The sequence below is a fragment of the Ornithorhynchus anatinus genome, chromosome 1 (assembly GCF_004115215.2).
Source record: "Ornithorhynchus anatinus isolate Pmale09 chromosome 1, mOrnAna1.pri.v4, whole genome shotgun sequence".
NCBI lineage: Eukaryota > Metazoa > Chordata > Mammalia > Monotremata > Ornithorhynchidae > Ornithorhynchus > Ornithorhynchus anatinus.
Window position 1 is genome coordinate 18,773,145 of NC_041728.1, and position 27,911 is coordinate 18,801,055.

A 27,911-nucleotide genomic window follows, 5' to 3' on the forward strand; every position below is an offset into this window, starting at 1 on the left:
TTTCCCTGGCACTGGCAGCGGAATCAGGGACAATCCTTCTTAAATGGGACATCTGGCAGCTGCGTTCTGTCTGTAGCAAGTAAATCACTGCCCCTTCAAACCCTGATTGCCTTGAAGGACAGGCAAAGGGAATGGGAAGAAAGCTAGCACACTGATTATTTTAGACCCATTGGTTGATTTTCCAGAAGTCTCATTATACATCAGCCCCACCCCTTATTTCACTTGTTCCATCTGGAATCTTAGGCTTGAGAGTTTGTTTTTAGGGCTTTAACCGTCAATGAACATCATTTTGTGGGAGCAGCATGGCTCAGTGGAAAGAGTGTGGGCTGGGAGTCAGAGGTCATGGGTTTGTATCCCTGCTCTGCCACTTGTCAGCTGTGTAACTGTGAGACTTCTCTGTGCCTCAGTTACCTCATCTGTAAAATGGGGATTTAGACTGTGAGCTTCACGTGGGACAACCTGATTACCATGTATACCCCAGCGCTTAGAACAGTGCTCTGGACATAGTAAGCGCTTAACAAATACCAACATTATTATTTTCCCATGTGCACCAGGGAGCAGACAGAAAAAGTTATCCTCCCTGTCTTATCCCTTTGCCCATCGGATGGCGGTCCCTCTTATGGCTGATCTTTCATTCATTCAGTAGTATTTATTCAATGCTTACTGTGTGCAGAGCACTGTGGCTGAGCAACAGCTAGATATTTTTGAGGAGAGGGGTGACTGTCCTGAAAGTTTCTGTAGAAAAATGATCCGGGCAGCAGAATGAAGTATGGACTGCAGTGGGGAGAGGCAGGAAGTTGGGAGATCAGACCGGAGATGGATGCATTAATAATAATAATAATGTTGGTATTTGTTAAGCGCTTACTATGTGCCGAGCACTGTTCTAAGCGCTGGGGTAGACATAGGGGAAGCAGGTTGTCCCACGTGGGGCTCACAGTCTTAATCCCCATTTTACAGATGAGGGAACTGAGGCACAGAGAAGTTAAGTGACTTGCCCACAGTCACACAGCCGACAAGTGGCAGAGCTGGGATTCGAACTCATGAGTCCTGATTCCAGGGCCCGTGCTCTTTCCACTGAGCCACGCTGCTTCTCTATTCTAGACAGGGTAGAATGAGTGATTGTATTAATGTAGTAACCTTTGGAATAATGGGACAGTGGCCACATAGGTAACCATTACAAAAGGGACCACACACCCAGATAGTGGCTGAGGACAGATCCTTTTTTATTGAAGTGTCCCATTGGTAATCTCTTCTCAAAGGAAATTCCTCTCCTCCTAATGTAAACAGTACTGATTCCTCCTCTTTTGTTGTTAGTATGTGGGAATGTTGTCTTTGAAAGATCTTGGTTTTGTTGCTCACATGCGTGAACCTTCCAGAGATGACCTAATTGTCTACATAGACTGTTCCAGGCTCAGGGCTAGTTTCCTGCCGCAGTTATTCTGCAGCTGGTATGCCATGTGCCTAGTGGCCCTCTGGACCACTGGTAAACGGTTCCCTTTAATTCATTTAATCAATCAGAGCACTGTATTCAGCTCTTGGAGAGTACAATATAACAAACAGCCCCATTCCCTGCCTCCAGTGAGCTTATGGTCTAGGGTTCCCTCTTATAGTTCTTAAAGTTCCCTCTTGCCTTCCTTCATTCAATAGTATTTATTGAGCGCTTACTATGTGCAGAGCCCTGTACTAAGTGCTTGGAAGGTACAACTGGGCAACAGATAGAGACAATCCCTGCCCAGTGATGGGCTCATCTTTATGGCAGCAAACTGTTAACTTCATGACAACAAAGACCAGGAACATAATTTAGGAGCTCAAGGACAGCTGGACCCCAGATTCCCAATACTCTGGATCTCATCCAGTCTTCAGCCCACTCTGGCTATGCCCTCCCGGTCCCATATCCTAGGTGGAGGATTTACATGTGCCGAACACCGGAGTCCACAGGTCCAGCAGGGGGAAGTATTCTGCTGTGCAAACCAAGACCATCCACAACATTAGCTCTCTCCCTAGATGGACCCAGAAACCTCAATGTGTGACTTGTGCATCCACCACTTTGCTTCCAGAGAGGACAACTGTTGCCCGGAAACAGAACGTTTGCCAGCTCGGCCAGTTATCCAGAAGGAGGTAGTAAATGGAGAGCAATTTCTCATCCCCAAAGCCCATGTGAAGGAGGGATAAATTACATATTCTTATTTGTTCACCCATATTTATTTAGATGAAACTATAATTTTCAGCCTGCTTTTATGTAGCCTTTGGGCTTCCCAGAAATGCATTTGGGTCTATAATTCATTTCATGTTTGTTTCCTTTTACTCCATTGGCTCCTTGTTTCAGGGCATAGGGGACCTCTAAGGGTTATCTGAAGCGGTTCGGAATGTCCATATCTAAACGATGCAATCATTTTCTTTTGTCATCTTCCTTGAAGAAGACTAACCTCCTGAATGTCAATCTGAAATATAAAAAAGAAGAACTGTACAGTAAACTATAACCATCACTACTAGCAGGGCAAGATCATTCATCAACTATAGCAATTTCATATAATAATGATGATAATGTTGGTATCTGTTAAGCGCTTACTATGTGCTGAGCACTATTCTAAGTGCTGGGATAAATACAGGATAATCAGGTTGTCCCACATGAGGCTCCCAGTCTTAATCCCCATTTTACAGGTGAGGTCACTGAGGCACCGAGAAGTTAAGTGGCTTGCCCAAGGTCACACAGTGGACAGGTGGCGGAGCCGGGATTGGAACCCATGTTTTCTGGCTCCTGAACCCATGCTCTTTCCACTGAGCCACACTGCTTCTACAATTAAAAGAACCACTATAGCATTTCATGCAGTGGAGCGATAGCCCTAAAGTATCCTTTTTATAGCACTTGCTCATGGAGTAATATAAGGAGCCTCAGTGAGAAGGGCAGCAGGATTTTCAAAGTTAAAATACTACTTCCTTTTCATATCCTCTATTGCTAGAGTGGAACCCAAAAGGAGAAAGTAAATTTACCTAATATGATTTCTCTGTCACACAAATATTGACATTTGTAGTGGTTTATGGCAGTGAATGTTAAGCAATCCAACAGCATAAGGTTGGTTATGGACAGTAGTAATAAGTCCTTTTCCTGGAAGTGCAGCTGTAAGGGGGAAAAAAAACCAACGTGACTCTTCTCTTACAATATCCTTTAGTAAGGGAAAATATAATTATTTAATGTCCATTTAACCTTTTGACTGAGGTGGCTTTGAGGGGGTCTCAGTCCTTACTTAAAATCTCATTCATTCATTCATTCAATAGTATTTATTGAGCGCTTACTATGTGCAGAGCACTGTACTAAGCGCTTGGAATGAACAAGTCGGCAACAGATAGAGACAGTCCCTGCCATTTGATGGGCTTACAGTCTAATCGGGGGAGACGGATAGATGAGAACGATGGCAATAAATAGAGTCAAGGGGAAGAACATCTCGTAAAAACAATGGCAACTAAATAGAATCGAGGCGATGTACAATTCATTAACAAAATAAATAGGGTAATGAAAATATATGCAGTTGAGCGGACGAGTACAGTGCTGTGGGGATGGGAAGGGAGAGGTGGAGGAGCAGAGGGAAAAGGGGAAAAAGAGGGTTAAGCTGCGGAGAGGTAAAGGGGGGATGCCAGAGGGAATAGAGGGAGAAGAGGAGCTCAGTCTGGGAACGTCTCTTGGAGGAGGTGAGTTTTAAGTAGGGTTTTGAAGAGGGAAAGAGAATCAGTTTGGCGGAGGTGAGGAGGGAGGGCGTTCCAGGACCGCGGGAGGACGTGACCCAGGGGTCGACGGCGGGATAGGCGAGACCGAGGGACGGTGAGGAGGTGGGCAGCAGAGGAGCGGAGCGTGCAGGGTGGGCGGTAGAAAGAGAGAAGGGAGGAGAGGTAGGAAGGGGCAAGGTGATGGAGAGCCTTGAAGCCTAGAGTGAGGAGTTTCTGTTTGGAGCAGAGGTCGATAGGCAACCACTGGAGTTGTTTAAGAAGGGGAGTGACATGCCCAGATCGTTTCTGCAGGAAGATGAGCCGGGCAGCGGAGTAAAGAATAGACTGGAGCGGGGCGAGAGAGGAGGAAGGGAGGTCAGAGAGAAGGCTGACACAGTAGTCTAGCCGGGATATAACGAGAGCCCGTAACAGTAAGGTAGCCGTTTGGGTGGAGAGGAAAGGGTGGATCTTGGCGATATTGTAGAGGTGAAACCGGCAGGTCTTGGTAACGGATAGGATGTGTGGGGTGAACAAGAGAGACGAGTCAAGGATGACACCGAGATTGCGGGCCTGAGAGACGGGAAGGATGGTCGTGCCATCCACGGTGATAGAGAAGTCTGGGAGAGGACCAGGTTTGGGAGGGAAGATGAGGAGCTCAGTCTTGCTCATGTTGAGTTTTAGGTGGCGGGCCGACATCCAGGTGGAGACGTCTTGGAGGCAGGAGGAGATGCGAGCCTGAAGGGAGGGGGAGAGGACAGGGGCGGAGATGTAGATCTGCGTGTCATCTGCGTAGAGATGGTAGTCAAAGCCGTGAGAGCGAATGAGTTCACCGAGGGAGTGAGTGTAAATGGAGAACAGAAGAGGGCCAAGAACTGACCCTTGAGGAACTCCAACAGTTAAAGGATGGGAGGGGGAGGAGGCTCCAGCGAAGGAGACCGAGAATGACCGGCCAGAGAGGTAAGGCATACCCTTAGAGTGCTGAAATGAATGTGAATCAATAAATCAATGGCATTTATTGAGCACATACTAATTGCAGAACACAGTACTAGGTGCTTGGGAACGTAGGCTGCATTAGAGTTGTAAGACTTGATCTGTGCTCTCAAGAAACTTGCAATCTAACCTTTTCGATGTCTTCACTAGTCCAAGGGAGAAATTGAATTTATATTTGAATTTTACATTTGAGATGATTACTTGAGGACTTCAGAGAAGGAACAAGACCTCATGGAAAGAACATGGGCCTAGGAGTCAGAGGACTGGCTTCTAGTCTAGGCTCTGCCACTTGGCTGCTACATGACCCTGGGCAAGACACAACTTCCCAGGGCCTCAGTTACCTCATCAATAAAATGGGGATTAAGACTGTGAGCCCCATGTGGAACATGGACTGTGTCCAACCTGAAGTTCTTGTGTCTACCCCTGAGATTAGTTCAGTGCCCGGCACACAGGAAGTGCTTAAGAAATATAATTATTATTATTATTACTATATAACAGATTTGGTAGGCACTTTTCCTGCCCATTAGAAACTTAGTCTAGAGACACAAAATCTGTACCACTACTGAGTGTATATACTTAAACAGTGGGTTTGTAAGTTTCACTAGTTTTGATTTTCACTAATTGATAGTGTTCCATGAGAAGGAGTGATGACCCCTAAGACTGGAAGGAATAAGATGAAGATTTTAAGATGCACAAGAAAAGTGACAATATGTTTGATCTGCTAGAGCCTCCCTTACAAAATGACTCTAGTAATATTTCACCAGGCCAATCTCATGTTTGAGAGGGTTTTATATTGCAGTTAATGGTTCTATAATTTGTTTTTTTTTTTGTTTGTTTTTTTTTGGTATTTGTTAAGCGCTTACTATGTGCCGAGCACTGTTCTAAGCGCTGGGGTAGACATAGGGGAATCAGGTTGTCCCACGTGGGGCTCACAGTCTTCATCCCCATTTTACAGATGAGGGAACTGAGGCACGGAGAAGTGAAGTGACTTCCCCACAGTCACACAGCCGACAAGTGGCAGAGCTGGGATTCGAACTCACGAGCCCTGACTCCAAAGCCCGTGCTCTTTCCACTGAGCCACGCTGCTTCTCCATTTCTGAAACTTAATGGGGGGGGCAGTTAAGAATTACCAAACCACCAATAGCCCATCTCCTAAACAAGCCTTTGGAGGCAGTCATGACGTTGACAAGAGGAAGAGAATTTGTGGTTGTGGTGAGGAACGTGTGAAAGGTGGCTCTTTATTTTTTGCTGAGGGAAAGTGAATACTGGGCTAGTCGACCCACCCATCAGATCCAGTGATGGCAGTCAGAGGTCATGGGTTCTAATCCCAGCTCTGCCGCTTGCCAGCTGTGTGACTTTGGGCAAGTCACTTCACTCCTCTGTGCCTCAGTTTCCTCATCTGGACAATGGGGATTAAAACTGTGAGCCCCAAGTGGGAGATCCTGATCAGCTTGTATTCCCCCAGTGCTTAGAACAGTGCTTTGCACATAGTAAGTGTTTAACAAATACCAACATTATTATTATTATTTCTTACTCTAGGGCCATTTTCATTGCTCCAAGAGCATTAGCTAGTTCTATAGCTGTGCTATCTACTAGAGCTTCTGTGTTTAATCCTAGTATCAAGTATGTTGACAGGTATTGAATCTAATTTTCCCAAGTGAGGATCTCCCTTCTACTCAGCCTCCTGTGGGACAGGGACTATGTCTGACCTAATGTACCTGTACCTACGCCAGTGCTTGCAACACTATGATACGTAATAAACACTTAACAAAAAGCATAAAAAAAAACAAGGCATGGACTTCAAAAGTGTCCATCATCTTGCCCTCTCCTACCTCACCTCCATTTTCTCCTTTTACATCCCAGCCCGCATACTCCGCTCCTCTGTCCCTAACCTCCTCACTCTGCCTCGTTCTCACCTGTCCCGCCATCGAACCATAGCCCATGTCCTGCCTCTGGCCTGGAATGCCCTCCTTCCTCAAATCCACCAAACAATCACACTTACCCCTTTCAAAACCCTACTAAAGGCTCCCCTCCTCCAGGAGGCCTTCCCAGACTAAGCCCCCCTTTTTTCTCAGCTTCCCCTCCTCTCCCCATTGTCTGACTCACCCCCTTTGCTCTACCCCCTCCACCCCCACAGCACTTGTATATATGTACATATCTATAATTTTATTTATATTAGTGCCCATAGAAGCAGGGATTGGAGAATTACAATGGACCAGAGTTGGTAGATATGATCTCTACCCACAGGGAGCTTATAGTCTACCCTAAGACTTATGGTCACCTGGATAGCACCCCCTGGACTAGCTTTTGATATTTGGTCATCCAGAAAAGGGGGAAAACAATGGCTCCATACGCTAATGGATCCCGCAGTGCTTGAGCAAGTAGTAACTTTCAGTCTAGAGTATGGTGTAGAATGCTGTATCACTGGTTATCATCTTACATGTCACCAAATAAAATAATAATGATGATAATTATGGTATTTGTTGAGCACTTACTATGTGCAAAGCACTGTACTAATCGCTGGCATGGTTACAAGCAAATCAGGTTGGACGCGATCCCTGTCATTCATTCCCTGTCCCACTTTAGGCTCACAGTCTCAACCCCCATTTGCAGATGAGATAAATGAGACACAGAGAAGTTAACTAAGGTCACACAACAATCGAGTGGTGGAACCGGAATTAGAACCAAAGACCTTCTGATTCCCAGGCCCATCCTCTAACCGCTATGCCATGCTATGAAAATAAATAGCTTCTGGGCAGAGGAGAGTGTTAAAGGAATCCTTAAAACTTCACATCTTCAGTTTGTGTTTAATTTATTTACCCCAGTAAGCATATGGTTTCAGAATCATTGGATTCGGTTAAAATTAAATTTGGTTTAAATCTGTAGGTTTAGTCTAAGGACCAAGAGTAATTTTTCTATGATCTATAGTTTTAAAGCAAACTATGCAGTAGTACAAAGATAATACTACACTTTTATTTTTCTTACAGTGGTCTGGCTGAATAACAGATATTAACATTCAGTTTATATCTGATTAAGGTGGATTGATGTTTCCAACATAGATTGTGTCTATAATCAGGGATTAAAGTATTGCTTTTGTCTGGGGTGCTTCTTCAGCAGAAAAAAAATTAATCTGGACATATAGCAAATGGGGAGCAATTCATCCCATGAAAGTCTGAAAAGCTATCTTCAGCGGCACGGAACGTGGCTAATATTTTCATTTTCAAGTGAGCAGATAAAGGTTTGAGGCCATACTTAACCATTTATGAATATTTTGCTTGTCTAAAAGTATACACATTCTCATTAGTTTTTCTTGACACATTTTAGAGCAATTTTTATTCAAAAAATAATTTTTCAGGAAGTGAAAATATTCAAACAACATGAGCTTCACACAGACTTGATGGGTGGCCTTTGGTTCACTACCCAGAATGCTGTGAAACAAAAGTCCAACTGTGCATTCAAAAATCAATTTCCTTATGTAACCAAACCTTTGAACTTCACACACAGATGTATATGACTTTCCCAGGGGGGGACAATAATAAAAATGAAATCAGAACTTATAAGTTTATCCTCCCTGCCCACCTGCTATTTCATGCGATTCTAGATGGTTTGTTCGGCCTGTATCATCATAAAGCACTTATTTTATTTTGATGTAGCTTTGCTTGTTGTTTGTGAATTCCCTAGGGAGTTTAAGAGGTCCAAAACTATTTTATGCTGGACATAATAGCAACCCTTTTGAAAGTGACTCTCCCCAGCAGAAATGTGAGATTATGATCTAAAAGTTCGCAATGTCTTAAATAAAACCAATTTCCCAAATCTATACTGTTGAAGAAAGAAAATCTTCCTTGGAGTTACAGAATGTGACATCGCCAAGGAAGTGTTAAGTTGTGTTGAGGAGGAAGTAGGGATTGCATCTACCTACTATATTTTACCCTACTCTCCCAAGCACTTAGTATGGTTCATTGCACATAGCAAGTGCTTAGTAAATACATTTATTTACTGATAGTAAGAGTACTATTATTTATTGAGCTTCCCGCTTCATAAGGTGCATAATAGTAGGCACTTGGAAAGTACAGAATAAATAATTGTTCGTTGAGCACTTACTATGTGCAGAGCACTGTCTTAAATGCTTAGGAGAATACAATACAACAGAATTAGCAGATACAATCCCTTCCCATAATGGGTTTATAATTTGAGTGATATGTTCCCTGCCTTCAAGGAACTTACACATTAATTGGGGAAACAAACATAAAAATGTTTACAGCTAAAATGATACCAATAGTAATAACTATGGGATTTAAGTGCTTACTATGTGCTGAGCACTGTTCTAAGCACTGGGGTAGATATTCATTCTATAGTATTTATTGAGTCCTTACTATCTGCAGAGCACTATACTAAGCACTTGGAATGTACAATTTGGCAACAGATAGAGACAATCCCTGCCCATTGACAGGCTCACAGTCTAATGGGGGGAGACAGAAGGACAAAAACAATAGCAATAAATAGAATCAAGGGGATGTACATCTCATTAATAAATAGGCTAATAAAAATATATACAAATGAGCACAGTGCTGAGGGGAGGGGAAGGGAGAAGGGGAGGAGCAGAGGGAAAGGGAGGGAAAAAGGGCTGAGAGGAGGTGAAGGGGAGGGCAGAGAGGCAGCAGAGGGAGCAGAGAGAAAAGGGGAAGCTCAGTCTGGGAAGGGAAGATACAAGTTAATCAGGTTGGACACAGTCCCTGTTTCACATGGGGCTCACGCTCTTAATCTCCATTTTAAAGGTGAGGTAACGAAGGCCCAGAGAAGTGAAGTGATTTGCCCGTGGTCACACATCAAATGAGTAGCAGAATTGGGTGTAGAAACCAGGTCCTTCTGAATCCCAGGCCCGTGCTCTATCCACTACTCTACAACGCTTCCCCAGGGTTGATACGCCCACCTGTTAGTGTCCTTTAGCTCTCCTGTGGCCTCAGTGGGCTCAGAAGATGACCCAGACCCAGGAAGAATAGCAGGGTTGGGGTGGGAGAAGATGGTAATCCCCATTCTGTAAAATGGGGATTAACTGTGAGCCTCACGTGGGACAACCTGATTACCCTGTATCTACCACAGCGCTTAGAACAGTGCTTGACACAAGTAAACACTTAACAAATACCAACATTATTATGGTACTTTCAGCTTTGTCTGTCAGTCATTTTTACTCCAGCTCAACTGAGGTGTTCCATGGACCGAAAGCTTTGAGGCTTTAAGTCTAGATGAGCAGAATCGCAAGAGTATCACGCTCAACTGCGTAGCCAATAACAAAATTAACAAATGACAAACTGAATGAGTTTAAGCCAAAGTTTGACCATTACAGTGTGAATACTACTACCTTAAAGGGCAGGGGGAACTCTTTGGGTGTTTTGTAGCATTTAGGCATACAGATTACCACACAGGAACCCACTATCAAGAGTCTTCTATAAACAAGAATGCTGTGAAAACCAAACAAAAATAGGTAAGGAGAGACAAGATGTGTTGAAGTGTCACTGCCTGATGTTCATTGAGCTTATGTAGTGCCCAACAAAATTGGATATTTAAAAAACCTGTCCAGCTTCTGTCCCTTCTCTGCACAGTATTTTGTATCACCATGTTTCAACATTCCACTCCAGTTGCTCATCCTGCACTCCTCGTCCCCTGCTGGTTCCCAGTGAAAAACCACCAGGCTGATATGCTTCATTACTTTTTCCTTGATTACTTTATGCCCTGGATCTGTGCTTACTTCCGTGACTTCTGAAAAGAAAGGAAATGTAAGGAAAAGAAAATAATTCAATAGGAACATTAATTTACTCTAACACTGACAGAAAATTCAGAGAGAATTTACTTGAAGATGCAGTCTAGCAAATTCAGTAAATTCTGCGAAGGGAGTTTCAAGGGATATTCCAAGGATCCCCCTCAATCAAATGAGGTATATTAAATATAAATATACTGATTTAAGCATACAATGACACTTCGATGGAATGTTTGAATCAGAAATCCAGTGTTTAGCAATCACTGACATCCCACTGATGTGTGATCTTTATTCCGATGGAAGTGGGCAAAAGGCTATTAACTCAATTATTTTATGAATTTCACCTTTGATCTAAAACCTCTCTTCTGGACCTCCAGTGGTCAATAATTTTTGATCCTTTCTTTGAGGCACATAGCCCACCTTCCCTGGGATTAGGAATTGGAGGCAATTGGAAAGAAGCACCATGACCTAGTGGACAGAGCACAGGCCAGGGAGACAGAAAGACAGGGTTCTAATCTCGGCTCTGCCACTTGTTTGATATAGGACCTTGTACAAGTCACTTAACTGCTCTGTGCCTCAGTTAGATCATCTGTAAAAAGGGGACTGGGAGCCCCACATGTAACATGAATTGTGTCCAACCTGATTACCCTGGCTTTTTGTACAGTGCATGGCACATAGTAAGTTTAATATATATATATATGTATAAATATATTATATATAATACATACATATGTGTGTGTGTGTGTTCTAACATGCCTGGATATATGATATTACCAAAGTATTAGTTACCCCCAATGACCAAAGTGGTACTGTAGTGATTTCCTCATTTTTGGTTCCTATGTGGATGTAATGAATATATTGTGCAAGCAACGCAAATGATGATTCTAGAAGTGGTTTTAGCTCATGTTTAGTTCTTTTGCCTTGGCATGATATTTCAGAGTGCTTCTCCTTTCAGTTCTTTCCCAGGGAAGTGTGGTTTGTCAGACAACATGAGTATACAACTGTGGGTTTTAATAGTCCGGGCAAATCTTTCTTGTAAGTAACAATGTTGTTATCTTACTTAGAGGAAGATGAAGTCTGAGTCTTAAGTGAAACCCAAGGACAAGTCATTGAAAACTTAGCTGAGCTGCAAAATGATGTTCAACGTTTGAAAAGAACGTATGCCTCTTTCTGTTCAAGCATATATGAACAAGCCAAAATGCTCTCCTTCGGTGGCTTTTCAGAATGTCAATTGAAATATCAGACCTTCAAATTTTCACTGTCTCTCATGAGCTTTCTCATTGATGCTCTTGTCTTTTCAATACTATTACATTGTGTATCTCCTGACATACAGGCTACGAAACCAATTAGAGCATGTTTATTCAAACACAAGCATTCTAAAAAATTAAGGAATAGTTACTGACATGCCATCTTTGACATACTTTTCTCAAATGGAAAGGAGGAATTTAAATTGATAACATGCTAGTTTTTAAAAGATATAGCAAAGATGAGAGCTTTGAGTTTTGAGTTGCTAGAGTCAAGAATGCTGGCCCAACTGTCTAAATAGAACAAAGTTTTCCCTGGATTTTATTTTTGGAATTCTTGAGAAGCAATGTTTATGGCATATAGATACCAAAAGGATATTTCTGCTTTGGCCATCTAAGCTTCCAGCAGCCAAAGCTATTGGGAGATTTATGACATTTCATTTGAAGTATTATTATTTACCCATTAAACAGGAGGGTTGGTTTTTTTTTTTATATTAGTGAAAGTCTTTCACATGTTTAGTAAGTCTAGGACCTGGTTTTAAACCATTATATGCATATATACATTAAACATATATGTATAGTCTTATGCCATCGAGTTGTTTCTGACTTATATGGACACCACAGACACATCTCTCCCAGAACGCCCCGCTCTCCATCTGCAATTGTTCTAGTCATGAATCCATACAGTTTTCTTGGTAAAAATATGGAAGTGGTTTACCACTGTTGCCTTCTGTGCAGTCAACTCGAGTCTCTGCCCTAAACTCTCTCCCATGCCTCTACTGCCCAGCATAGGTGAGTTTTGATGTAGCAGATTGCCTGCCACTTGCTAGCCACTGCCCAAGCTAGGAATGGAATGGTTTTGCCTCTGCTTGACTCTTCCTCCTGTAGACGAGACTAGTAGAATACTGGAAACTCTCCAGGTATGACCCTGAGAGGAGTATGTGTATATATATACATATGTGTGTGTGTGTGTGTGTGTGTGTGTATGTATTCACTTACATGCATACAATACACACACCTAGTAAGTACTTAATAAATTCCACTGATATGCATCAAGCACTTAGTACAATCCTCTGCACACATAAAGTGCTCAATAAATACTACTGATTCATATGTGGACTGGTTTCATCCACCTTAGAAACCTCAGTTGAGATTTTCATGAAGTTTATATTATGATCCATATTTAAAAAGCAGGAACAGGCAAGCTTCCAGAGGGGCAGAGATTGTGTGTTCTAACTTTTGTATTCTTTTAAATGCTTGGTGAAGGGATCTCCATATAGTTGATGCTCAGTGAATATTATCGATTGATTGATTACTAAAATTGGCATATAATATTGATTCATTTCATAAAGTTTCATAAATTGCAATGGGAAACAGTCAGGAAACCTTAGCTCAAGACTCCCAAGACACAAACTGACTACTCCCTGTTCCCCTGCCTCTATCTATGCCTCTATGGTTTTGCTATCACCACCGTTGTCATTTCTGCATTTTTCTCTGGTAGAAATGATAGTTTCTAAGTGCACACCGGGACAGTGCCTCTGTACTGTGGAAGAAAAACTTTACAGACTGTGTTGTGTTCAGAAAAAGGTATGTCAGAGGCGAGTTTTATTCTACTAGAGCTTCACCTGGCAAGAGTAGGTAGAGGCGATGAGGGCAGAGATTCCTCTGCTAGTCAAGGCCAGCTCAACTTCAAGCAAGACAGAGGTTCTTTATGTACAGCATTCATAATGATCAGAATAATACAATAGGCGAGATACTTTAGGATAGAAAGCAGTGAGAGTCCCTGGGGTGTTTTCTGTTTAGTCCCGGTCCTCCTTTGATAAAGTGATAAGTAGGATCATGGGCTTGATTGGTTTGAGGGCAGGGATTCACCATGTTATAATGTGCTTGACTGAGATGGAGCTGGGCTACTTAATTTGAGTCAATCATGAAACCAGGTTATGGAGTCAATCATGTAGCCAAGTCAATCAAATAACTGGGCTTGGCTTTTAGTAAATCAACTAACTAGGGAGTTTGGGTTAATCAATCGACTGGGCTTGGCTTTTAGTAAATCAACTAACCAGGGAGTTTGGGTTAAGCAAACTACTGGGCTTGACTTGTCCGAATCAAGTGACCAAGCCCGGAGTCAGTCAACCCAACAGGAACACCTAAGGTGGTCAAGCGGGCCTAGGTGAAGGGAGAGGTCAGAGAAAAATAGGAGAAATGCAGGACCTTAACCATTGTGCTTCTGCAATACTAAGTACTTGGTTGTTTACAACTGTAAAACAAGATGTTCCCTTGCTCGATAGGAGATTAGGCTCTAATGCAGATCGTGGCTCAGTGGAAAGAGCCCGGGCTTGGGAGTCAGAGGTCATGGGTTCGAATCCTGGCTCTGCCCCTTGTCAACTCTGTGACTGTGGGCAAGTCACTTAACTTCTTTGTGCCTCAGTTACCTCATCTGTAAAATGGGGATTAAGACTGTGAGCCTCATGTGAGACAATCTGATTACCCTGTATCTACCCCAGCGCTTAGAACAGTTCTCTGCATATAGTAAGCACTTAACAAATACCAACATTATTATTATTAAGATAAACAAATATTCACAAATAGAGAAATTCAAGTAAATGACTGGACAATTGATTGCACATATATAACCAAGTGTGGAGGAAGGGCAAATAAAATACTCAAGTGCCATAGCTGGATACTCCGTTCCCTCTCACTTTGTTTTATTGCTGCTCCCTTAATGCATAGTTGTGAGCAAGGTGGCCCAGAAGAACGTAGGCTGGTTGAGACCATAGTAAAAAATTGTGGAGGTGGGGCACTAAATGGCTCACAGAACAACGCTGGGAGAAACTCATGGCTCTCGTCCATGCCAAATTCAAAAGAAAATCCACAAAAAGTAAAGAAAGGCTGCATTCCAAAAAGCAGAGAGAGAAATTTATGTTTGAGTCAGCATTAATTGCGGTACTATTGGAGGTCATCAGTAATCCTGATGTCAGGGATTGTGTTGGGCACAATCACCTTGCTATGCTAAGCACAACACAGCAATCACTTGCTGCAGAATGAGATTCCTGGAGGAAGAGAGGACTAAAGATGTCTAAAACAGATTTGTTTCTTGCATGCCATTAATTCTAAATCTGTGCAGTCTGACGTTGTCCAGATACAGGGTAAAAAGAAGACATAAAAGCAATGCAATTATGAGGCAAAATCGGTTCCTCTTTAAAGAATCAAAACCTTACTTATCTGTGACAACTTAAAACAGCATTCTTTGGAAGAAGATTTGAAACATTTTGAAACACTGCCTACTGTCAATACTAGAGCAGTCAAATACAGCAGCTGGAGAATGAGTTACTGAATGGAAACATTAAGTGTTCATTTTGTTATTCACCACGATCTTCTTCTGAGGGAAAATTTTCTGTGACAAACAGGTAAACTATCTCACCTGACTTGAGCTGTTCTCAATCTACTTGGTGACGATATCTAACACATTAGCAAGCATAAAATTCCGGCGAGTGATAACTCATTACCTTACATTTCATCTCTTTTGAGTTTATCAAGCAGCTCAGAGGAGATAATGATTTTAGGTAAGGTTATGACTGCAACGAAGATCTAGACATCCTATGGGCTGGTATGAGTTGTTAAAAAATCAAGCCTAATTATTATTACGGCACTAAGCAGTTAATATATGCTAATCTGCTAAAAAACTGGGATAAATTTGTGATGAGCAGATCAGACGTAGTCCCTGTGGCGCTCACGTATAGAAATGGGGTTAGAGCACAGTAGAACTGCAAGATCATGGACCCAAGGAGACCATGGGGGGATATAGGGAATCGTACCTCTTTACGCCAGACTAACTTGAAGCCCTGAGACCACAGGTTTTGCCCAATCCATGCACAATTCTAGAGCAGAGAGTGACAAAAGCAACTATGGATTCTCCCAACTAGCAGTGGGTGAGAGTGATCAAGGACATCTGTGTCCTTGTGCCCATCTCCTGTCATTCATGTTGCATATATATTTTCCAGGATTCTGAGACCCTGTCCTCCTGCCTTCCCACATGATCTTCACCTTGCTAACTGGTTACTCGGGGTTTGACAAAATGCCATCATTGCACATTCTTTCCTAGGGTTTCTACTGGGTGTCTGTTGGATCCCACTTAGTAGGCTTGATTAAACATTTGAACTTCAAAGCTTTCCTAGTTTAAGTACCAGGCTCACAAGGAGTTGCCAGCCATTAGCTGTCCATGAAATATTGATTGGGTGACTTCCTATTGACATATGTACCACATACCTGGCTCGGTGACGCTGAAACTGGAAAATATAGGCTTTTGATTCCACAGGTACAAAGCTACACTCAAGCACTTGGAGGTTGAAAACTTAGAACGCTGGAGAGGAGTAACTCAGTAGTCAAAATTGGTCAAGCTTCTTGGTGAGCCAACAGTCTAGTGTCCAGTGTCTCTGAATTAGAGAACAAAATCCTGTGTTTAAAACCAAACACTTGGGCAATCTTCTGTGTTTTTTACACATAGCATTCAGTTTTATTGACCTTTACTTAGTGATGGAAAATGACTGCTGGATCCAAGGATTTGCGAGAAGCATTCTGCCCTTTTACAATAATTTCAACTGAACACCTTTCAAATAGTTGTTTATTTGTATTTATGTGCCATATTGTTGATTTCTTCATTGATAGGGACCATTTGTTTTTCTGTGTTAGTCACCCATGCAAGCACCTTTTCACATCTGGGTGCCCACCAAAGAGGTTTTGAAATAATAAAATAAGGATGGCATTTGAGTGCTAGGTACCCAGAACTGGGGTAGATACAAGATCATCAGGTTGGACCCAATCCCAGTTCCACATGGGGCTTACAGTATAAGTGGGAGGGAAAACAGAACAGAAATACAATCACATGAATGAGCAAATAGATATTGCATCTCTGTTTTATAGATGAGGAAACTGAGGCACAGAGAACTTAAGTCACTCATCTCCAAACTCTAAGATCATTGTGCATAGGGAATGTGTCTATTGCTATATTGTACTCTCCCAAGTGCTTATTACAGGGCTTTGCACAAAGTAAGGGCTCAATAAATATGATCGAATCAATGGATAAACCCAAGCTCACATAATGGACAAGTGGCAGAACTGGGATTAGAGCCCAGATCCTCTGAATCTCAGGGCCTGTACTTTTTCATGTAGACCTTACTGCTTCACCCTAATTTAGAAGAAAAGCTCTTGGTGCAATCAGTGTTCAGTACAAGGCAAAGCACATTTCTGGATTGATTATTTTATTCTTTGTGAATAAATATCCTAAGGTGAAAATTTATCCCAGTGAGATTATGGATCATGATACCGACTTGCTTTTTTAAAAATCAGTCATTGTGTCCTGGGTTGCTGTTAGCCATCAGTATAGACCACAAGAAACAGAATTGCACAAATTCCTTTCAGGAGAAAAACCTACTCCCTTGGGGCTCCAGTTTTCCATCATGTCAGAAATGTTGTTGAATGTATTTTGGAAAGCAAAAACTCCAGAAATATCCCAGGTAAAGAATGCTGTAGCTGTTCCTGCATCTGATACCTCCGTCTGTGAGGTATTTAACCATGAAAATAAGAACCATAATTTTTATTATTATTAAAACCATTGTTTTGCAAATAGAGCTTCTTTCTTGCTTGTTCTTAAAATATGAAAATGTGGTTTTAAAATTAGAATTTAATTTGGTATTAATGTAAATAGAATGAATTTTTTTCACTCATGCAAGACGAAAATAATTCTGTAAATATGGTGGCACTGGATTTATTCAGACTTTTATCTTTCACATTAGCCTAACCTGATTTGTTGGCTACAGGAAGCCGTTGTTTTTATTTTATTTTAGTGTTCTATTTTCTGTTTTATTTTCTATTTTTGTTGTTTGTGGTTACTTATATATAATACATGGCTAGAGAAACTTCAGGGCTTAGTGGAAAGAGAACAGGCCAGTGAGTCAGAGGATCTGGGTTTAAATCCTGGTTCTGCCACTTGTCTGCTGTATGACCTTAGGCAAGTCACTTCCATTTTCTGGCCCTCAGTTCCATCATCTGCAAAATGGGAATTCAATACCTTTTCTCCCTCTTACTTAAACTCTAACCCCCATGTGGGACCTGATTACTCGGTATCTAACCCAGTTCTTGGCACATAGTAAGCACTTAACAAATACCACAAGTGTTGTGGTTCAATATTTTACTGAACGTGAGTCTCGAACCTATGAGAAAGGAGGACGTGATGCCGAATGACAATATCCGCTGAATGAAGAGTGAATGTGGCTTTCCTAATATTTAGAACTTTATATTGGTCTCGGGAAGGGAAGAGAGGAGAGAAGAGTAATCATGGACTGCTCTGATTTCTGATTTAACCTGGAAGCATTTGTTTAAATGTTTCATGTTACAATGTTCATTGTTTCTGTGTCTCTTTCCTCCTTCTTTGTGGTGAACACCTTATAGTTAGGGGGTGTCTTTCAGTCAATATTTCTCCCTATGTCTGTAAGCTCCTCATTCAGCACTTCACACAGAGGCACTGAAAGAGTGATGATAATAGATGTAAATAGTACAAACAGTGTTTTACTATTTTTTTAAACTCTTAGTTTTACTAGTGTAATACTAGTAGAAGTGTGAGTAACAGTATTTATTGATCTTCCAATGTGTGTATAATGCACTTAACAAAGGCCTTGGGAAGTACAACAGAAGCAGAAGACATATTTCTTGCCCACATGGAGCTTATATGCTAATGGTATAAAGTAGGCACAAAAATACATTTCACTCATATAAACATTAATAGGTTTGTAATAAAAATAAGGAAGTGAGAACTATTGTTTGTGCCCAGGAGCTAAATGAACTTAAGGCATGCTTAATGAAATCAGCTGCTTTTCTTTGGATTTTGGAGAAATCTGGTGCTGGGTTGGGGGGATCCAGTTTGGTCTCTCCAGCCCTAATGATGTGGAAAGGTGTCATTCAATCGTATTTATTGAGAGCTTGCTGTGTGCATAGCACTGTACTAAGCACTTGGAATGTACACTTTGGCAACAGATAAAGACATTCCCTACCTATCAACGGGCTCACAGTCTAAAGGGAGGAAGAGAGGGAGGCATAATGGTTAGACATATGATGACTCTACTAAATTGAAGCTGGTTGTTACCCAATCTCTACACTGTTAGCTATAACCATATATGATCAAACGTATTTGAACAAAGTGTAAACTTTAGGGCTCTTCCTCATATAACTACCACCCTTGGGAAAATTCATAAGGAAACACTTTACCAAACAGTGTTGCAAGCTATGCCTCCTTTCCGTCTCTCCCCTCTCCCCAATCCCAAATTCACCTCTGCTTTTATTATCCCACTAAAAACAGTTCTACCCTAGCTAACAAATGTGCATAATCTGGCTCTAATGAACACACTAGCGATTTATCTTCATCAACTTTTGTGGAACTTGGTTTCCTAAAATTTGTGGAGCAGACAGACAGTGGAACTCTGACCAAACACGGCTGAAGAAGTCGGCTACCCATTTCAGGAACAATTTACTTTGTCATGGACTACATTTTCTAGAATCTGTGGGATAGTTAAACCTTTTGAGAGGAGACTGAGTTGGGCTAATAGGCACCTGTGAAAAGATCAACCTATCAGGGGTTAAGACAAACCTTTGAGCATCCAAGATAGGAGATTTTCTTCTTCGATTCTCTGTGCTTTTTCTCATCCCCTCCTCCTTCCTGCTATTCTCCCCCATTCTTTCTCCAAAACATTACTCTTCCTCGTCCATGCAACTTACCTTAAAAGTGCTTGGACAAAAATAAAATTTATTTAATTATTCCACCTACAGACATGTGGGGCGGAAGTAGGTTCACCTAAGAAACTTTGCAGTAGCTGGAAGAAATTGGTGAACATGCTGATAATAACCCCGTTGGACTTCAGACTTAGGGTTTAGGACTGTAAAACAGCAGCATAACCTAATGGAAAGAGTCAGGACTGGGAGTCAGGAGACCTGGGTTCTAATCCCAGCTCTGCCACTTGCCCACTGTATGTGGTTGTGACTTTAACATCTTTGTGCCTCTTTCCTCATCTGTAAAATGGGGGTGAAACACCTGCTGTCCCTCCCCCTTAGACTGTGATCCCAATGGGGAACAGGGACAATGTCTGACCTGATTGTACTGGATTTCCCTCACTGCTTTGAAAATACAAAGTGTTTAATCAATTATTATTTTTATTATTTTATTAGTAGTATTATTATTATTACCTTGGAAGGAAGTCTGTCTTCCACTGCTGAAAGCCTGCTGCTTATGCTTGACCAGGATTAGACTTTAGCCTTTCTCCTTCTGTCTGTATTGAATTAGAATTTCTCTACCAGTGAACACTAAGTGTCCTTTGAAAATATCGGCAGTGACTGAAATGTTCCTTTGTCCGTCACTCTCAGTGGTTGACCTCCTTTCCCCAGGGATAAGGGATGCCTCCAGGATGAAAACCACAAAGTCTAATATAATCAAATATTTTGTCATCGTTAGCGGATGTTTAGTTGATTTCTATAGTACCCTGACATGTACAAACTTGTGATTTATTATTTTAGGTATGAATTCATTTTTTTCCTGCAGGAAGCACTCTTAAAAGGAGATCATTCGTTTCACTATTCTGATTTTAAATGAATGCTTTTTTAAAAGCTTTTTCATGCATAAAACCCAACATACAATTTTATAAAATAAATTGTGTGTGAAATGTGAAAGTATGAACTTTTTTAATAATAGATGTCCCATGAATCTTTGGGCTCTTCTCTAAGGAGCTGAGGAAGGCAAATATTTTGGACCACATATGGTCGCCACTGCCCCAGGTTCACCAAGTGCTGAACAAAGTAATTTAGCTGTCAAAAGTTTAGCAATGAAATTCTAATTTTCTTTTTAAGAGATCAAAAGTTTTAATAATTTTGTAACCCACTCACACAAAAATTATGAAATGCACTGATTCCATCTAATCACTTGGTGTCTCAGTCTACACCTCATTCCCAAAACATTTATGTGCAAATCTTGTTATCCTATTATACTATCTGAAAATTATTTTAGTGTCTGCCTCTCTTGCTAGATTTTAAGCTTCTTGAGTGCAAGAATCATGTCTAGCTTAGTTCAGTGCTTTGCATTCAGTGCTCAATGAATGCTTTTGATTGACAGATCCAGAATGTAGCTCTAGAATTCATATTTCATATGAAGACATAACTGGCTTCTGGTAGCCTTGTCCCAGGCTCACCGTTATCATTTCATAGAAAATAGGTAGTGACCCTTTCCTTTGTGCACAGCAGTACACTGAGCACTTGGGAAATTTCAGAAGAGTGAGAAGGCACGATTCCTGTCTCAAGAAAGTTTCAGTCTAGCAGGGGAGATGGATACATAAGTATATTACAGATAGGTAGCCTATCGGCGTATATTTGATATGGACGTGAGTGCTACAGGGTCTCTAATATCTTTCTCCCCTAGGAAGTAAGCTCACTATGGACAGGGAATATATTTTATTGTTATTTTGTGCTCTCCCAAGCACTTAGTACAGTGCTCTGCACACAGTAAGCGCTCAATAAATATGATTGAATGAACAAATGAGGGCTTTGCTGGCTGTGGTTCAGGAATTCATCAGCTCCAACTCTGGGTGGCTGAGGAGGCTGAGATGGGGTTAATTCTGCTTAGAGTCATGAGATGACCTTGACGACCCCAGTGTTTCCCAAAAGTATCTCAGAGCCAATGAGAGTGTCTGGGAGGATTCTCTCATCAAATTGGAAAAAATCACTTCCTTTCTAGCTGCCCTTCGGGTCTCCATTTTAGAACCCCTCCCTACTAGTACAGCCCTTTTTCCTCCCACCCCTGGTTTACACAACCTTTGGCATGCCTGACCCTTTCTCTCCTCAGTCCCCCAGGCTCTATCATTCTACATGTATTCATCGATTTATATTTTCCTACCACTCCTAAGCTGCCAAGTTCCAACCGGGACCTCACCGGTCCTGCCAGCATCCCAGCCGCTTCTGTAGCTAGTCGCAGTCACCTTCCAGGTCTGCAGAGCTGAAGGGCAGGGAATGGACCAAGGCAGTGTGGAATGAGAGGAGGTGGAAGTTGGGGAAGAGGAAGAAGGGACAACAGAAGTAGTGAGGTTTTTCTGATGGAATCCAACACCACTGGGGCTGTTGAAAGAATAAATGAGTTGAAAGAATATGTAATACTAATTATGATAGGTGCCAAGCACCATACTGAGTACTGAGGTCTGTTTTGTCTTATGCCGTCAAGTCATATCTGACCCAAAGAACTCCATGGACATATCTCTCCCAGAATGCCCAATCTCCACCTGCCAATGTTCTGGGAGTGTATCCATTTTCTTTGTGAAAATATGGAAGTGGCTTACCATTGCCTTTTTCTGCATGCGTAAACTTGAGTCTCCACCTTTGACTCTCTCCTGTGCTGCTGCAGCCCAGCACAGGTGAATTTTGTCTTGTAGTAGATTGCCTTATACTCTCTGGCCATTGCCCAAGCTACTAACAGACCGGGTAGCCAGTAGCTCTTGTAGAGGAGACTGGTAGAGTACTGGAAACTCTCCAGGTGTGATGGGGTAGATAAAAGATAATCAAGTCAGACATGGTTCCTGTCCCTCATGGACCTCACAATCTAAGGAAGGGGGAGAAGAGTTGTTTTATTCTCATTCAGGTGAGGAAACTGAGGCATGGAGAAGTTAAGTGATCTGCCCAAGGTTACACAGCAGGCAAGTAGAAGAACCTGCATTAGAACCCAGCTTCTCTGACTCTCAGGGTCATGCTCTTTCCACAAGACCACACTTCTTCTGTATTGTACAGTTGAGAGGAAGGCAAGAGGGAACCGGCGTTGAGTTTAGGTGTAGAGACAGGAAGGTTGAATGATGCGTGGACCCCGGAGAGGGAGACGTAGAGGTGGGGCTTGGTCTATCTCCCTTGGGTGGGGTGGGGTTGTCCATGTATCTCAACGGAAAAGTAAAGAGGTGACGTGGGAGACTTCTGAGGTTGCCAACAAGGTAGAATTTGCCCCAGTGATGGATAACTCCTGGGGCTGCAGTCCGATCATGGGCCTTACCTAATCAGTGATAGGAGGTGAGCCCCAGCCTGCAGGTCTCTGCAAATGGATTAGAGTCCATGTGGGGAATGTGTGTCCCTCCAAGATGTAGCTGTCCCTCTCTGCGAAGACTTGATCACCTTCACTGGGATTAGGTAGAATATTGCATGAGTGTCTTGTCTGACTCCCGAAAGGTTTTTCAAGCATGTTTGGGCGGGAAAATACCCTTCGGTATTTCATCATCAACATTTATTGAGGAGATACTATGGGCAGAGAACTATCCTAGGGGCTTTGATGTGTAGAAGCAAAGTAGAAGACCCGGCCCCTGTCCTTAAGATGCTCTCATTTTTATTAATGGTATTTGTTACGTGCTTATTAGGTGCCAGGCACTGGGGTAGATTCTAGCTAATGAGGTTGGACACAGTTCCTGTCCCACCTGTAACTCACTCAATTCTCATTTTACAGACTAAGCACAGAGAAGTAAAGTGACTTTCCTAAACTGAAAGACTGTAAAATCCTTGTGGTCAGGGACCACATCTTCCAACGCTGTTATCTTGCACTCCCCCAGGAATTTAGTACAGTGCTGTGCATAAAGTAAGCACTCAATATGTACCATTGATTGATTTCCCAAGGGCCCAAGCTCTTTCTGCTAGGTCACACTGCATCTCAAACTACAACCCTAGGCTTGCATACTTTGTGTACTGAGGAAATTGACTTCCAGGACAGATTGAAGTCAACTGGTTAAGGAAAGCGAATCATCCCAGAGCCTTTGTTATAAAAATAGCCTACAATGAATACTACTCTAGAGCTTCAACAAAAAAACTAACCACTCTAGATCTTAGAATCTCCATTGAAAAAATAGGAGTAATGCATATTTTTTAAGATTGTTGGGAGGATAAATGAGAAATCTCATAAAGATCCATTTTCAGTAGAAGTTGTTACAGTATTGCCAGATCTCTTCAATTATTGATGAGGACCATATTTAAATAGTCCGAACCTTTATCTTTTAAATCGACGGTAAGATGCCCACAAAGATAATGCTAAAAATTCATTCTTTTGATCCCTTCGATTTTTGTATTGGATCTGTAGAGAAAAGACTAGAAGAAGGGCATAGGATAGAGTATCCCACATAAACATGCATTCATGCACAGACTTGTACACCCAACTGCAGAAATGAAGTCTGTAGTTTAAATTATTTATAACCACCTGAAATTCCACTTCTAAGGTAGTGACTTTCAATCTCCACTGTGTGATGTAGGATAGAGCCATCCGTAAGGTGGGGAAAATTGGGGCAAAACCTTAGGCCCCGGCTTCCAGTGCCTGTTCTTCCTCTTATTTAGACTGGTAGCCCTAGATTGGACTGTGTCCAACCTGATTTATTTGTACCGGCAGAGGGTCTTGGGTTCTAATCCCAGCTCCACCACCTGTCCACTGTGTGACCTTGGGCAAGTCACTTCACTTCTCTGTGCCTCAGTTCCCTCATCTGTAAAATGGGGATTGAGACTGTGAGCCTCTCGGGGGACAACCGGACTACCTCGTATCTACCCCAGCATTTAGAACAGTGCTTAGCACATAGTAAGTGCTTAACAAATACCATAATTATTACTTTTATTACCCCAGCACTTAGAACAGTGTAGCAGTAAGCATTTAACCTAAACAATAGTAATAGTAACAATAATATTCATTCATTCATTCAATCGTATTTATTGAGCACTTACTCTGTACAGAGCACTGTACTAAAAGCTTGGAAAGTACAATTCAGCAATAAGGAGAGACAATCCCTGCCTACACCAGGCTTACAGTCTCGGGGGGTGGAGGGGGAAAGGCAGCAAAACAAGTAAACTGGCATAAATATAAATAAAGACGTTGATGATCAGCAGAGATGCTTGATCCAGAAGGAATTAGTCACTCCGGGACTAAACTGTCCTCCAGATTTAATTGCTCATGGGCCCTGTCCTGGAAGAAGCAGGGGAAGAAGTGCCTGGAGGTGTGAAAATCCACTAGATTTCAAAAATCCACTAGATTTCTGTTGTACTCTCCCAAATGTTCAGCACATTTCCCTACACAAAGCAAACACTCAATAAATATTAGCAATTGATTGATGGATTGATTGATTATTTGACTTCTGTAGCAGTAGTCACATTCCTTAGATTCCCCTCTGGAAGCAGTGGCCCCAAACTGGCCAAATTGGTCTGGATCACCCCCTGCCAAGAACATCCCGGAATTAGACTCAGTGGTTATGTCATTTGCTTATTTGAGCTATGAGGAGTAGCCAATGAAGGCTAAGCTCTCTAACACATTGGGTGAAAGATTAATAGAGAAGAATAGGTGTTTTACTTTGCTCAAATGTCTGAAATACCTTATGACACAAAGCACAACACATTTGCATATTCCTGAGTCTGCCTCAGTGATGTTTGTAAAGCCATTTGCTAAATTTAATTTATCTCCATCTATTACTCTATTGATCTCATCTATTACTAATGAACTTCTGAATATGGGCTCACAGGGTGTCTCCTCATCTTTTCTCTTGCTTGTATTTCCCCAGAATGCTCAGGTCCCTTGGGAATAGAAGGAGGAATCATATCCAACCAGCAAATCACAGCATCCTCTACCCACCGAGCTCTTTTTGGGCTGCAGAAATGGTACCCCTACTATGCCCGACTGAATAAGAAGGGGCTTGTCAATGCCTGGACGGCGGCAGAAAATGACAGATGGCCGTGGATTCAGGTAACAGCTGGGCTTGTGAAAAAACGGACTGCTAGAGTCAGTGGCTAGAGTCATTTAAGAACTGATGAAGACAAGTGAGAAGCTGCTTAGCGTAGCTCTTATTCACTGCCATAAATGCAACTAAGATGATTTTTTGAGTTGGGAGGCAAGGTGAACTTTGACTTTTGTGACTGCGGTAAAATGTGCATATATTTTTTGAAAGTTTGAAATGACCTTTTGAACTTCCTAACTGAGAAGTTTGAGATCTCTGAGGCATATGTAGAGCATTTTGAAGATGTATTTCAGCATATATTATTGTGTTCATTAGCACTGGCTTAACATTTAACAGCAACATCTGCTGTCGGACAACTTTTGACACCTCAAAAGAATACAGATCATCTTTATTCCCTCTGGAGCTATACGGCATACCAACTAGCAACTGTGGTGTGTGATAAGGCCAATGCTTGAATTTCTACCATGTGTTTGTTGCACAGTCCTCAGAGTCTTTTCTACTTATCATCCGAAGCAGTCACCCAGCACACTTGAGGGCCACCACCAGGTAGAGAAACCATATTTGTATTTGCCAGCGAGCTTCAAACCGTATTTGCGGTGGGGGCTGGTCTGTACCCTCAGGTGGGATCAGCGGGCAAATTTAGAGAGACCTGATGCAAAGATGACCCCCTCCCCTGTGCCGTTGGAGGAACCACCAAAGTCAGTGACTCCTTTGTGACGCAGGTGATTTGAGGTCTTGAAGAGCAGGGAATGTTCCTGCCGACTCTACTGTATTATCCTCTCCCAAGAGCACTTAGTACTGTGAGTCCCACGTGGGACAGGGTTTATGTCCAACCTGATTTGCTCATATCCACCCCAGAGCTTGGTACATAGTAAATACTTAACAAATACCACGTTTTATAGTGCCCTGCACAAAGTAAACACTCAGTAGAGGTGCTGTTGATTGATTGATGGCATTCCCAGATTGGGAGATTTAGCAAATGGTGTCAGGTTCTTTTGGTATTAAAAACAACTGACAACTGTGCATCAAAGCCTTCTTGAAAGCATATCTCCCCCAAGAAGCCTTCCCTGACTAAACAGTCCTTTCTTCTTCTCGCACTCCCTTCAGCGTCACTCTGACTTGCTCCCTTTATTCATTCCCCCCTCCCAGCCCCACAGCACTTATGCACTTATTAAATATCTATTCATGTTAATGTCTCTCTCCCCCTCCTAGCCTGTAGGATCATTGTGGATAGGGAATGTGTTTATTATATTGTACTCTCCCAAGTGCTTAGCACAGTGCTTTGCACACAGTAAGTGCTCAATAAATCTGATTGAATGAATCAAAGGGACATGATGTGCAGAACTCTCCCATTAGTCATCCATCCACCTTAATCAAATGCTGATAAAACTCTCATTGTCAGAAGGCTCACATTTAAATTTGACTTAGTCATATGACACGGTACATCTGCTCTTTACTGCACAAGCATTGCTAAGGAGCTCGTTATACTTTTCTATCAGAGGAGCACAGTTGTATCCACAGTTGAGTGTGTGCTAACAATAAAACCAAACATTTTGCACAGAGCACTTAGGACTGCACAGAAATGAATGTTTCACACATCCTGTTCATCAGTTTATCCAGTGAGCAATCGTCAGTTTTCATGGATGAACTGTACATTTGCCGTACAGTAATACTGTATCAAAGTCAATTTTTTTCTCTAAATCCTGTAACATGGCAGTCATTGTGCAGTTGTAGTTATTTACTCCCTGTCAGAGTCCTGGTGGTGGTAAGTATGAAGCATCATTTAACACTAGACTTGTAGCAATCTCCCATTTTCACTAGGTTCCCTTGTCTTCTCAGGCATTACTTTACTAGTAAAGGTGAGTTTCAGGTGTTTCCAGAGATCCTTTTAATCACTCAGTGGAATTAATTGAGTACTTACTTTGTGCAGAGTACTATAGTAAGTTGTTGGGAGAGTGCAGTGATTTCTACCCTCAAGGAGCTTAAATCAGCTACTCATCATCCTACTTAGCTAGAAACATCCAGGATGCCAGAGATAAAGGTTGATACGATGGTTTTCTAAAACCAATCATCAGAATAACTGAGGTTCGTATCATTGACCTTCCAAAGTAATGATTCAAGTGACTATGCATTTCTGAAGTTACTGGAATTACTGAAAATACTGTTGGTATTTGTTAAGCGCTTAAGATGTGCAGAGCACTATTCTAAGCGCTGGGGTAGATAGAGGGTAATCAAGTTGTCCCTCGTGGGGCTCACAGTTAATCCCTATTTTTACAGATGAGGTAACTGAGGCACAGAGAAGTTAAGTGACTTGCCCACAGTCACACAGTTGACAAGTGGCAGAGCTGGGATTTCCATAATTCCATCATTCTAATGATGGGGGTTTGGACTTGGGTTGGTTTAGATCATTACATTATGAATGTTCAAAAAAATAAAATTGGGTGCTCACTTTCAACACCA

The 27,911-nt window shown here is 42.0% G+C and overlaps 1 protein-coding gene across 4 annotated transcripts in view; it reads left to right on the top strand.

The window, feature by feature from the left end:
• EDIL3 (EGF like repeats and discoidin domains 3) overlaps positions 1-27,911 on the top strand; it is a 316,556-nt gene that overhangs the window by 183,898 nt on the left and 104,747 nt on the right. For all 4 annotated transcript variants that reach the window (XM_029070916.2, XM_029070911.2, XM_029070902.2 and 1 more), the window contains one exon: positions 25,278-25,459. In XM_029070916.2, the coding sequence (XP_028926749.1) occupies positions 25,278-25,459 (182 nt within the window). The remainder of the gene's footprint in view (positions 1-25,277; positions 25,460-27,911) is intronic.